The 13,006-nt window shown below is 43.6% G+C and overlaps 1 protein-coding gene across 1 annotated transcript in view; it reads right to left on the minus strand.

Moving 5' to 3' along the window:
- The window catches only part of Ank3 (ankyrin 3), a 594,813-nt gene that overhangs the window by 160,665 nt on the left and 421,142 nt on the right, over nucleotides 1-13,006 (minus strand). The window contains exon 9 of the mRNA XM_059281286.1: nucleotides 12,800-12,898. Within this exon, the coding sequence (XP_059137269.1) occupies nucleotides 12,800-12,898 (99 nt within the window). The remainder of the gene's footprint in view (nucleotides 1-12,799; nucleotides 12,899-13,006) is intronic.

Consider the following 13,006-nt stretch of genomic DNA (forward strand, 5'->3'; position numbering starts at 1 on the left):
CTTAATTTGCACAAGAAACAAAGCTTTGTACTTAATATCTGCCTGGCCTTGGTGGTTGTCTCAGTATGGATATTTACCTTATTACAGGAAACTAGCAGGATATTTTCCTTATCTTCAGTCTGTCCTTAGATGTTTGAGGAATATCTCAGATAAAATGCTTTTGTCTGGAGATGGCCCTAGCTGGATATGTGCTAATGGAGATAATTACAGAAAGGCAGACTTCTGAGTCTAATGCTAAAAAAAGGAACAAAAGCCTGATTAAAAAGGGGTCTTAACTGTGTGATTGTTGTCAACACAGTTGGGGGATGTTATCCAAATACCCCAATAGTATAGGGGAAATTGTGCCCAATGGATGATCAACCACACTGTTAGAAGTTGTTGGGAAAAGAATCAAACGGGAAAGCTACAGTAGCACACAAGAGATTTGCTGCAGGAAACAGCTAATACATTCAGAAGCCAATATTACCAAGACTCCTTGAGTTTTGGCTTTATCCTCTGGAAGAGTTCTTGACTCTTCCAGGTAATAGCTTTTGCCACTGTCAGCTGAATTCCTACTTTATATATCTGCAGCTCACAGCATCTCTCTGTCTCTGTCTCTCTGTCTCTCTCCTCCCTGTCTCCCCACCTCTCTTTTTTCCTTGAGACAGCATTTTACGTAGGCCAGGCCTTCCTAAAACTCACTGTATAGCCCTAGGATGATCCTGAACCCCGAATGCTCCTGTCTTTACCTTCAGAGTGCTGGGATCACAGTACAGGTGTGCATCACCCTAACTGCTTACCCACTGCTAGTGACTGAACCTAGCTTCCTGCTACATCATCAGAACCCACCCACACTTATTTTCATCGCCACTTCATAACTGTCATTTGGCTACTGTTATGAATCGTAACATAAATATCTAAAATGCAGACCCAAGGGAGTCACAACCCACATGTTGAGAACCACTTCACTGGAGTTTATCTTTGAAGGCTCTCCAAAAACTACTTTCGTACCCTCCAACATTTTTGTCTTCTTTTCTGTACCTCCCTTGGGGAATGGGTACCTTGTACTCGCCCCTACAGCTGACTCCTCTCGGGGTCCTAACTTTGCGGCTTCTGCTGTTCATCTCTGCTTCCTTTGGTATGAGAACCTTGCGAGGTCAGCTTAGAGAGACGACCCAGCCCGTGATTGATCCAATCCCTTATCCCCACCACCATCTTAGGACCCAAATCTACCTGCAGAAATGATTCTGTCATGTCACTTTGGCCACAATCCCTCTAACGCATGACGCTCCCTCTTAGTAATTTTCCAAGCTCTGCTCCACTTTTACACCTTCGCTTTCCTTGTTATATTCTGATGTGATTTGGGGTCTCTCTTGCCTTGGGGCTGTGCAGTGAGGCTTTGTAGTAGAAAAGTCTGCTTACCTCATCAACTTTTTAAAGGCTTTTTTTTATTATTGTTACATGTGTGAGCATGTGTGTGTGTGTGTGTGTGTGTGCGCGCGCGCGCGCGCGCGCGCGTGTGTGCGCTACATGTGTGCAGGTATTCATGGAGGCCAGAAGAGAATGTCAGGTCCCCTGTACCTGTAGATTGAGGTGGTTATGGGTACTGGGAATCAAGCATGGGTCCTCTGGAAGAGCAGCAAGTGCTCTTAGCCACTGAGCCTCTCTCTAGTCCCTGCCTTATCATTCTCTGATAAGTTTCATAAATAATTTTTTTCTTCAACAATGGTCTAGCCTCCTCTAATCATAAAGATAACTTAAATGATGAAGGGGCATCTGAATCTAATAAGGAATGATGGGACCCTCTGCTTGTTACGCCAGGGAGACTGAAGCAGGGGGGAAGCCTGAACTACAATTCCAGTTTGAGGCTATCTTGGACTACATAGTAAGGTCCTATATCGGAAAAACAATTACTAAGTTAATTAACAGAGTGGGTGAACATCTTTTCAAGTTTGTTTGTTTGTTTTTGAGACGGAGTATTGGGTAGCACAGCCTGGCTTCTAATTTGGAATGAGGCCAAGGAATGACCTTGAACTTCTAATATTCTTATCTCCCCGGTCTCAGTACTGGGATTATCATGTCACTATGCCGCATTCATCTGATGCTGGGGATCAAACTTAGGGCTTCATAAATGCTAGGCAAGCATTCTACCAACTGAGCTATATCCCCAAACCTTGAGCTAATCTTAAAACAAGTATTTTCTAGTTCAATGATTAAAAAGAAAAATCCTGTTGTAGTTTTTTTTTAGTAAAAAAAAAAATCTTTTTACACTTTTCATTCATTCATTTATTTGTGTGTGCATGCATGCTTGTGTCATGGCAGATGTGTGGAGGTCAGGAGACAACTTCAGAGGTCAATTTCCTCCTACTATGTGGGTCCTGGGGACCAAGCACAGGCTGCTGGGCTTGGCAGTAAGCTTCTCTACCTGCTGAGCCATCTTGCAGGTCCTGTTGTCTTTCTTGTTTTGAACTCACTGTATCTATTGCCAGAGCACTACTGAAATATCTCATTTCTAAAAACAAACAAACAGAACCCAGAAAACAAAGCAAACGCTAAACCCCGAAATTCTCACGAGAGTCAGCTGTTTGTCAACGGCAGTTAGATTGAGCATGCCTCAACCCCTTGACTCTCAGAATTTGCTCTAATAAGATTTTCCTTTCTTGTAAATCAGGATATTGCAAGCTTATAAAAGAGCTTTTTATGGATATTGTGCTTGGCAACGTAATACTGACAGGCATATTACTGTCTCTCAAATTATACAAATGTTGTTTGGGTTTTTTTTTTTTTTGAAACCTAACTAGAATTTTTTTTGTTACCAACCCCATGCAAACTTACAATGTATGTACAATGTCACTTACAATGAACAAGTCCTGGACCAAAAAAAGCTGTTCTTCAACCTTACATAACATTAACTCCCAGCTGAAAATTTCTTGGCAAAGGCAATTTTGGGGGAGGCGAGGAAGCCTGCTTCAATACCACAATGTATGTAGTTGACTAGAGAGGATCGAGAGGGATGCTGAGTTGCCATGACGACGTTATGGGAGGGAAATGGAACTGCAAGAGGTTGGCAATTTTCTTTCCAATCCCCTAGATTTTTTAAAGCACTAACATAATGAATGGGTTTCCCTTGGGCAGACTTTTGAATTGCCCATACTGGCTGGTCTAGGGCTTGTATTTCATTTCTGTGACAGTAATCTTATTAGTGAGGTGAGATCTGTGTGCTGCTGGCTGAACAGAATGCTCTCTTCTGTTAGCCAGAAAGCCAAACCCTATCTACACAAAGGCTAAAAAGACCTTCCTTCAGTCTGATGTTTGTGAGGAGCACAGAACAGAACCTGGACCAGAAAGCTGGGGACAGTAGGGTGTCACACTGTAGAATATTACATAGAACAGATCCTTGCCATCTGGAATCTTCTGAAACCCAAGACAAGAGGGACACACATTCATGACTGGGAGAGGCTTTTCTAGAAGTAGCATGTTTATGTTAGCTTGTGTCTTCTAGGTTCGTCTCTTTCTTTCCGTCCTAAGCAAAAACCCCTCATTCTAGAGAAGGAGAAGGAAGCCAGGCCATGAGAACTTTGTGGGATACTGTGAATATAAAATAGAATGTGATCTTGAAAGAATGGAAAACAGTAAAGTAATATGCAGTAGTGCCCCTGAGAGTCAGGACGGCAGTTGAGACAAACCAATGACTAGCGACCAGCATTTAACAGAAAACCCCATCTTCTGCTGGAATTTCCACCCACTCAAAATTTGTCTGACCCATATTTAAATGTTAGGCAGTTGTAGAGTTAATCCAAGAGAAAACGGAGTGCCATTTTTAATGTCCTCTGTTACAGGAACTTTATACTTGGGGTCTTATTTTGACAACTGCTCCATGGGAAAGGCATTAGGTGTACTATTTATAGACCAGAAAGCTGTTCCAGGGCCTTGATGTAACTATCCAAGGTCACACAAGAAGCCAAGGGTTGCAATGAGAGTTCATGCACAGACTTGTCTCTGAAACACTGGGTTTCTTCTACTACGTCAAATATTAGTACAAGCATCCAGTATTCGCTTCTAATCAAGAATTCATTTCTGCCATTTATATATGGAAACAGATTCTGAATTCTCTTCCTTATTGACATGCTATTCATTCAATATGCTTGACATGAAAACTGGGGCTGTTGAGATGTCTCAACATGTAAAGGTGCACTTGTTCTCTGACCTCACACACATGCTACAGCACGTGTGTCAGAGAGAACACAACACCCTACATAATTTGTGTTTCTACCCTGTTTTTGTGGGTGTTGTGTCTCTTGTCTGGATTTAGGTTTAGTATTATATGGAATGCTAAGCCATAAGTATGCTCATCAGTCCATCTGTCCATCCATCATTATCTACCTAGCAGTCATCTCTATATTCTTTCTCTCTCTCTTTAGTCTTCTCCCATGGCTTTTTAGCTAAATCTTTTCATGTTTTACCTGCACACGCATATATACAACATGTGTGGGCTAGTGCCCACATTGACTGGAAGAAGGTGTTCATTCCCTTGGAACAGGGGTTGTACGTAGAGACTCCCCTAGAGATTATAAGATATATTCTACATGACCATGATCTAAGTATCATTGTGTTACATAGCACTAATAATCTTGTGAATGTCATGTGTTGAAATAATATTATATATACCTAACTTCATATATGAGAACTCTGTATGTAATTCCATTTATACTATTTGGGTTTATTTGGGGGTTATAAATAGGACATGATTTTCATATATTATAAATCTCACAATGAATTGATTTGTTAAGTGCTGACTCAAGAAGAGGAGAATGTTCTGTATGATTATAAATTTCAAAACATTAGGCATTTGATACGTACAAATACTTCTCAAGAGAATGCTATATGTTTAAATTCACATTAGGGCTCAGCATGAAATCCAGCAGTGGATTATTTGTTTGCTGTAACTTTGTTTTAAGAAAAGTGGCGCAATCAAGATGATTATAGTAGATGACTGGGGAGTACTTCGGAGTCTAACTGGTTTGAGTTACTTCAAAGAAGTTGGACATTGGTGTTGACAAGATACACGAGGGGAAACAGACGTGGATAAGCGGGTCAAGTGGAGTACCTGTACCTGTGAATGAACAGCAATGAGCTAAAACAGTAACTGGCCCGGGCTGGCTCTTTAGATTCTCATGGAGAACCAGGCACGTGATATATACCCATGACATTGCATTCCCTCTTGAGTAAAGCAAATGGTCTTGCCAGTGTGGCATCAAAATGTCAGGAGGAAGAAAAGGAGTCCCCTGTCTCCTGTGGCCTCTTCTGCAGCTGTGGAATTCTTTCCTCCCAAGTGAAGGCCCAGGACCTTTCATCATTACATCTCTGAACGAATTTATTTATTATTTATTTATTGGTTTTTCGAGACTGGGCTTCTCTGTGTAACTTTGTGCCTTTCCTGGAACTCAACTCTGTTCCCTGCCCGGCTACGTCTCTGAATTTAAACAAATAAATCTTCTTAAGATTTATTTTATGCATATGAGTGTTTTGCCTGCCTGCACATATATACGACATGTGTGGGCTGGTCCTTACATTGATTAGGAGAGGGTGTTAGCTCCCTTGGAACTGGAGTTGTAGGTCGTTGAGAGCCACCATATTGGAGTTGGGAATTAACTAGGGTCTTCTGCAAGAACAGCATGCGTTCTTAACCACTGAGACTTATGTCCAGCTCTCATCAATATTTGGGTTTTTGTTGCTGTTCCTTGTCTGTTGTGATGAGGAGGTGTGTGTGGGGGGTCTCATGTAGCCCAGTCTGACCGGAACTCACTGACCTTCAACTCCTGACCCTCCTCTCTCTTCTTTCCAAGCGCTGAGATTAGAGGTGTGCATCATCGCACTGGGCTAAGTTCCCAATATTTGTGACAGAAAATGAAAGCCATCAGTACATTCTGTACGGCATGAAGAAATACTTTCAGTTAGTCCTGATTCATGTGTAAACCTGGGACCTTTTTGCTGCCCAATGTTTGTGTCAACCATCCGAACTCTGACGAGGAAGTTGTATTTTAAAAATCTCCTCTCTAAGAGAGGCCGTTCTATGACTTTGCTTCTGGCAAGAATTTGCTTTTAACAAGGACAACCACACTCCTGAAAATGTACAGGAAAGCAGGAATTTGGCTTTCTTTTTCTTAGTTTTAAATTGAGAAATACAACCAGTTACGTTCTGGGGGTGGGGGTGGAGTGTAGGGTAAATATATAAGGTTCTCTGGCAGACATCTCAGGGTAGTAGGTTAGGAAATATCAAGACACCCCTCCTCCCAATCTCTCTGTGCAGAAATATCTTCTCATTCTTACTTGAGAATTGGATCCATCACTGAAGGACCAGTCCCCAGGCAAGTCTGTGAAGGCCTTTTGACAATGTAACATTAGGAGTCAAATTTCAGTTCTGGTGAGTACTTTTTGACTGTGTAGTGTATGCAAAGTGCTATGGTTGCTGAGACGGATGTGTGTGTCCTCCCTGTAAAGGCGTGGCTCTGTGTGCAATGTTGCACAATGGGGTGTGTGAGGATCTGGTGCTGGGCTCCTTGCTAGGGAGGCTGGATGGGCAGGACAGGCTTTCAGGCTTGGAGCCAGCATTCCGGGAACCAACACTGCTTTCAGAGCCCCCAACACATTGTATCAGGGAATGCAAGCCTGCAGCCTTAAGATTTTTCATTTTTGTTTTTTGAAACAGGGTTTCTCTGCGTAGCCCTGGCTGTCCTGGAACTTACTATGCAGACCAGGCTGGCCCTGAACTCAGAGATCCACCTGCCTCTGCCTCCTGAGTGCTGGGATGAAAAGCTTGCGCCACCACCACTCAGCTCGGCCTTATTATGAAATGGTGAGAAGTTAGTGAAAAGAGGGAACTCGACATTTAGAACTGTTCTAGAATAAGGACTATATTGAGTTTCTGACTGGGCTGGGAACTGACGCAAAAGAAATAAAAATGGTATGAGACCATCTGTCACAGAGTGTCTTCCCTCAACAAGTACCAAACATTCATGCTAGCTTGGGAGAGAGCGAGAGTTCAGTGCAGAGAACAGAGGGCGGTGCCCAGCAGAGCATCTTAGGCTATAAAGAAACAAAGCCGTGAAGATCTTGTTGGAAAATAGCAACTGCCATAAAGCCCTTGAACCAAGAGCTGCATGCAGACTGGGTCTAAAATGCTGCCTTGGTGAGTGCTCACACACACACCCCCACTCCCACCATCATCACAGAAGCATTCTGTATGCGATGTTGCCATGTTGGCAAGAGATAGAATGAGCCCACAGACCAGGCGATACCAGTTCAGCATGATGGCACTAGAGATTTGGGAAAAGCTTTCTTGCAATCAAATAAACAGAGACCTAAAGACTCTGGAATACCAGGTCCTCCTAAACTCCAGCAGATTGAATCTTTTAGTAAGCCTTTTCTTTTTATGTCCCTACAGTGCTGGAGATTGAATCCAGAGCCTTCCATGTGCTGGGCAACAGTTCTATCATCGAATTATATTTCAGCCCTAATTACTGTTCATGTGTGAGTGTGTATTGGGGTTTATGTGTGTGGGGATATGTGTGTATGTGTGTTGTGGAGCGAGAGGTTGATGCTTAGTGTATTCTTAGATCACTCTTCATCTTTTACATTGAGGCAGGGTTTCTCAGTTGAACCCAGAGGCCATGGATTTGGTGAGTGTAGTTAGTGAGCATATGCTAAGGTTCCTTGCCTCTGCTTTCACGTTCTGGAATTATAGGAGAGCTGCTATGTCCATCCGGAATTTACGTGGGGACTGGGGATCTGAACTCTGGTCCTCACACTTGTGAGATAGGGCTCTACCCACTGAGTCAACATCCCCAGCCCTAATTATTAAAGTTACAAGTTACAATATCTACAGCTCTTTTTTTTTTTTTTTTTTTTTTTTTTTGGTTTTTCAAGACAGGGTTTCTCTGTGTAGCTTTGCGCCTTTCCTGGATCTTGCTCTGTCAACCAGGCTGCACTCCAACTCACAGAGATCCGCCTGCCTCTGCCTCCTGAGTACTGGTATTAAAGGCGTGCGCCACCAGTGCCCAGCTCTACAGCTCTTCTTGCTGAGAAGTGTATAGGATAATGAGGAAGGTTACTGTCTGTACTTTGTAAGAAAGGAGGGTGTAGGAAGGTCACAATTGGGAAGGATTGATGTGGAGAATGCCATGTAGCTCACAAATTTGGCGGGGTATACTTCACTGCCTTCCAATCTTCTAGGCAGGAGTTTGGTCTGCATAGAACTAGAGCTGTCCCTCAATCCATTCAACAGTGGAAAACAAGAAAGCAAGACATGCTTTTCTATCCTGAGTCCTCCTAGTCAGTTGTTCTCAACCAGTGGGTTGTGACACTTTGGGGGGGGGGTCGTCACACATCATTTCTCCTGAGTATCAGATATTTTCATTATGATGTAAATTACAGTAGCAAAATTACAGTTATGAAGTAGCAATGAAAATAATTTTATGATTGGGGGGTCACCGCAATGTGAGGAACTGTATTAAAGGGTCGCAGCATTAGGGAGGTTGAGAACCACTGCTCTAGCTCCTCCTACATATCCACACGTCTTCTCAACAGAACTGAAGGAATGCACATCTGAGTTAACACTGAACAGGTAGTAATGAGGGGGTTCTCCTGTGCTGACAGAAGCCAGAAGGCCAGGGGCACAGAAATAAGCTGCCTACCATGCTGTCCCCATGTCACTTAGTTCAGTTGCTGATGTTCATCAGAACTCTTACGTTTGTTTCCAGGTCCTTCCTGTGAGTGACACTCTGCATGCCTCATTGTTGTTTGAATGGACAATGTCCCCAGGGGCTCATGTGCTCCAATCCTTGGTCCCCAGGGAGTGGTGCTGTTTGGGAAGGTTGGGGAACCTTTAGGAAGAGGAGGAGCCTCCCTTAAGGAAGTGGGTCACTGGGAGAGGAATTGAAGTTTTGGGGTACCATCCCATTTCCTGACCACACTCAGCTTCCTGTGCTTTCAAGGTCAGAGGAAGTGTGACGTCTCAGTCACATACCCCCCCTCACACAATGGAGCCACCACAATCATGCGTTCCCTGCCATGATACAACTTGAGGTTGTATCCCCTCAAATCTAAATGAACTCTTTGTGGTGATATATTGTGTACCTCATTAAAGCTTGTCTGGGGATCAGAGGACAGAACCAGCCACTAGATTAGACATAGAGGTCAGGCAGTGGTAGCACACACCCTTAATCCTATCACTGGGAGGTAGAGATCTGTCTGGATCTCTGTGAGTTCAAGGCCACACTGGAAACAGAGCCAGGCAGTGGTGGCACATGCCTTTAATCCCAGGAAGTGATGTCTGGGCAGAGAAAGGTATATAAGGCATGAGAAAACAGGAAGTCACTCTCCTTAGGCTGAGGATTTTGTAGAGGTAAGAACTAGTGGCTGGTTGTTCTGTTTCTCTGATCTTCAGACAAGTTTGTTAGGGTACACAATATAGTACCACAACTCTTCCTCCATGTAGCTGCTTCTTGTCCAATATTTGGTCTCAGCAATGAGAAAACGGATTGTCCCTCTATCTGAACTCCCTATGGGTTTGAATAGGATACAAAATGAAAAACAATTTATCCTTTTTGTGACCGAAGACTGCATCGAAAGAGAGAGAGAAATAGGTCATCTTCAACCAACTGAATTCCCAGAAGATGGCCAGGCACCGTCATGATCATCCTCTGTGTGTTTCCTACTCTCTTGATTTCCCGCTCTCACAGATGCCTGGCACTCACAAATGATCCCGCACCCCCCTGTGACCAAATGGCAAGAACAATCAATGCCCCTCCATTGTCCTCTGCAACTCCGTCCCACAGCTCAGGTTTAGCAGAGATACTGTGGTTGACAGAGATGGCACTGATTCACTTTGCATGCTGACAATTTCTTAGTGGAATGTGGAAAAGTCAACTGGTAAGATCCAATGCCACTGTTCTCTACTGAGAAGGTCCTTCAGGGGTACGCCTTCTCATTCTTCATCTCTCTCTCTACTACAATTGTTTCTTGTAGGATACAGCTGTTCCCTCCAGGTTCAACAGTCAGTAACCACCCAGGCTGGGCCGGATTAGACACAGAGTACAGAAAACAAATGAGCCCATGGCCACGGTGTTAGGAAAAGCACCATATATTTTGCTCTCTTGCCACTTCTCTGAGCTGAGCAGATACTCAGTGGTCACTTATTATTTGAGTGAATAAATGTCACTAATAGTAAGGTAAAGCAGTAGATCAAAGCAAGTGAGGAATACAGTTAGCTTGCCAGGCTGGGTTTAGATACATGGAGAGAAGGATTCTTGGAAGTGGGGCCTGGGCTAGGATTACAAGCCAGGGAGCCCATCTGAAAGGCTTTAGTAGACAAATGATGACGCTGTTTTTATTAGACTGTCTCTGGTCCAGGTCTTGCAATAAACACGTGAAACTCGGAAAAAGAAAAGTCTTGGTTTGGGATTTATTTTTTTAAAGCTAAGACTTTTAGTTTATTTGGTCAGTTCTTCCCCCTCCCTCCCCCCAATACAGTATATTCTGATCATGGTTCCTCTCCCCCAACTCCTCCCAGATCCTCATCACCTTCCTGCCCATCCAACTCCAGGCCTTCCTTCCCACTCTCTTTAGAAAACAAACAAGCAAACAGACAAATAATAATAATAACAAAATAAAGAAAAATAACAAAGAGAAGTCACGAGAAACACACAGACACAAACCCATAAAAGCACAAAACTGGAAATCACATTATACAAGCAAAAGACCAGGAAGACAGAAAATGCCCACACAAAGTGATACAAGACCAAAGGTCTACAAAGTCCCATTGAGTTCATTCTGTGTTGGCCATCGATGGCTGTCATGGGGTCTGCCCTTAGCTCTGGTGAATATGCTCAGGGAGACTCCACTGGAGAAAACTACTTTTTCCTTTGTAAGCAGATGACTATTGGAGATGGCTTTTTGGTTAGGGGTGGGTGCTCCTGTCCACTTCCTCCTCTCAGCAACAGGATTTCTGGCCTATGTGAGGCTGGCACAGTTGACAAACATCTGGGTCACTGTGGGCACTTAGTTCTTTTAATTTTCGTTGTTGTTGATTTTTTGAGACAGGGTTTTTCTGTGCAGCTTGCTTGGTAGACCAGGCTGGTCTTGAACTCACAGAGATCTGCCTGCCTCTGGCTCCTGAGTGCTGGAATTAAGGTGTGCACTACCTCACCTGGCTTGTTCTTTTAATTTTAGATGACAAACGTCTAGAGAGAAAGGCTGACTAGCCTACCTAAGTCAAGGGCTAATTGAGAAGCTCTCACACAGTGTGTTATACCCACAAACAGCACATGATGGCATACACAATGGGGCTCAGTCTCCACCACCAGCCCCATTTCCACAAAAACAAAACCAACATATCATATGCATCATTCTGGACATATTGATGTAATTTGAAATCTTTTAACAAATATTATAACTGTGATATGATACATACATTATACCCTCAAAGTCATCTTTAAAACTGTATTAATAACTATATTTGCATTGTGGTCTGATGGGTTTTTGGGCCTTTTGTTATCTTGATTTTGTTTCTTAATCTGATACTCCATTCCCAAGCAGCACTTCATTTTCCTCTTTGCCCTGGCAACTGCCACTCTACTTTCTATTCCTATGGTCCATTTTCTTTGGTGCTGCAGTTGAACCCAGAGATTCATGCAGACCAAGGCCGTACTTCAGCATGGAGCTACAAGGCCAGTCCCTTAGAATCATATGTACTTGTCCTTTAGGGACTGGTTGACTTTATTCAATGTTATGCCCTCAAGATTCAGCTATATTGTAGCAAATGTCTCTGTCTCTCTCTGTCTCTGTCTCTGTCTCTGTCTCTCTCTGTCTCTCTCTGTCTCTGTCTCTCTCTCTCTCTCTCTCTCTCTCTCTCTCTCTCTCTCTCTCTCTCTCTCTCTCTCTCTCTCTGTGTGTGTGTGTGTGTGTGTACACTAGTTTATGGAGGCCAAAGCATTACATCTTCAACAGTCACTCTCCACCTTATTTTATGAGACAAGATTTCTCATTGAACCTGAAGGTAATCCATTTGACTAGTCTGGCTAAGCAGCAAGCTCCAATGAACCACCTGTCTCTGCCTCCACTGCATGAGATTACAGGCATGTGACAGCATGCTCAGGTTTGGGTGCTGGGGATCTGAACTCAGGTCCTTATGTTTTCCTGACCAGGCCATCGTCATCTATCAATAGACATGTGAGTTACCTCAAAGATCTTGACAATTATAAAACTAGTTCAGCACGCACAAGAGTGGAGAGGCCTTTGGAGTCCTCTCAATGTATACCTAGAGGTGCCCATCCTGTTTTTAATTTCTTGAGGGAAGTCCAAGCTATATGCCATTTTAGATTGCCACCAAATACCAGAGAAGTCCAAATAAAATTTTCAGCAGAAAAGCTGTCAGATTTCACATCAAACGGACAACAGTTCAATGTTGAATGTTGAGTAATTCTTGAAGGTTTAACTCGGTGAAACCAATAGACTTGAGCACTCGCTGTTTAGTTAAAGCCAGAGGCCATTTGAACACACACAAGCAGTATATGAAATGAGAATCATTTTCTTTTTTTCTTTTTTCTTTTTTTGAGCTGAGGATCGAACCCAGGGTCTTGTGCTTGCTAGGCAAGCGCTCTACCACTGAGCTAAATCCCCAACCCCGGGAACCATTTTCTAAGAGACAACAACAAATCAATCAGAAATAAAATAGCCTTTCCCCACCCCGCAGTGCAGGCACCAGGCGAGGCTCGCTCCTTCCGGAAGAGCCACACAGGCCTGTGCCGGGCAGGACGCTTACCCTGGTCTTGGCATCAATCTTCGCACCCCGGTCGAGCAGCAGCTTCACCATATTTGCGTTCCCTCGTTTCGAGGCAACATGTAAAGGAGTGATGTCATTCTGCGGGGAAGCAGAGAAGAGGTCACCCAGGCTGGACACACACGGCTTAAGCAGAACACTGATTCCCGAGGCTCACCAACGCTAGCCTTATTCTGGTCCCCTTTCTCC

The sequence above is a fragment of the Peromyscus eremicus genome, chromosome 16_21, assembly GCF_949786415.1.
Source record: "Peromyscus eremicus chromosome 16_21, PerEre_H2_v1, whole genome shotgun sequence".
Taxonomy (NCBI): domain Eukaryota; kingdom Metazoa; phylum Chordata; class Mammalia; order Rodentia; family Cricetidae; genus Peromyscus; species Peromyscus eremicus.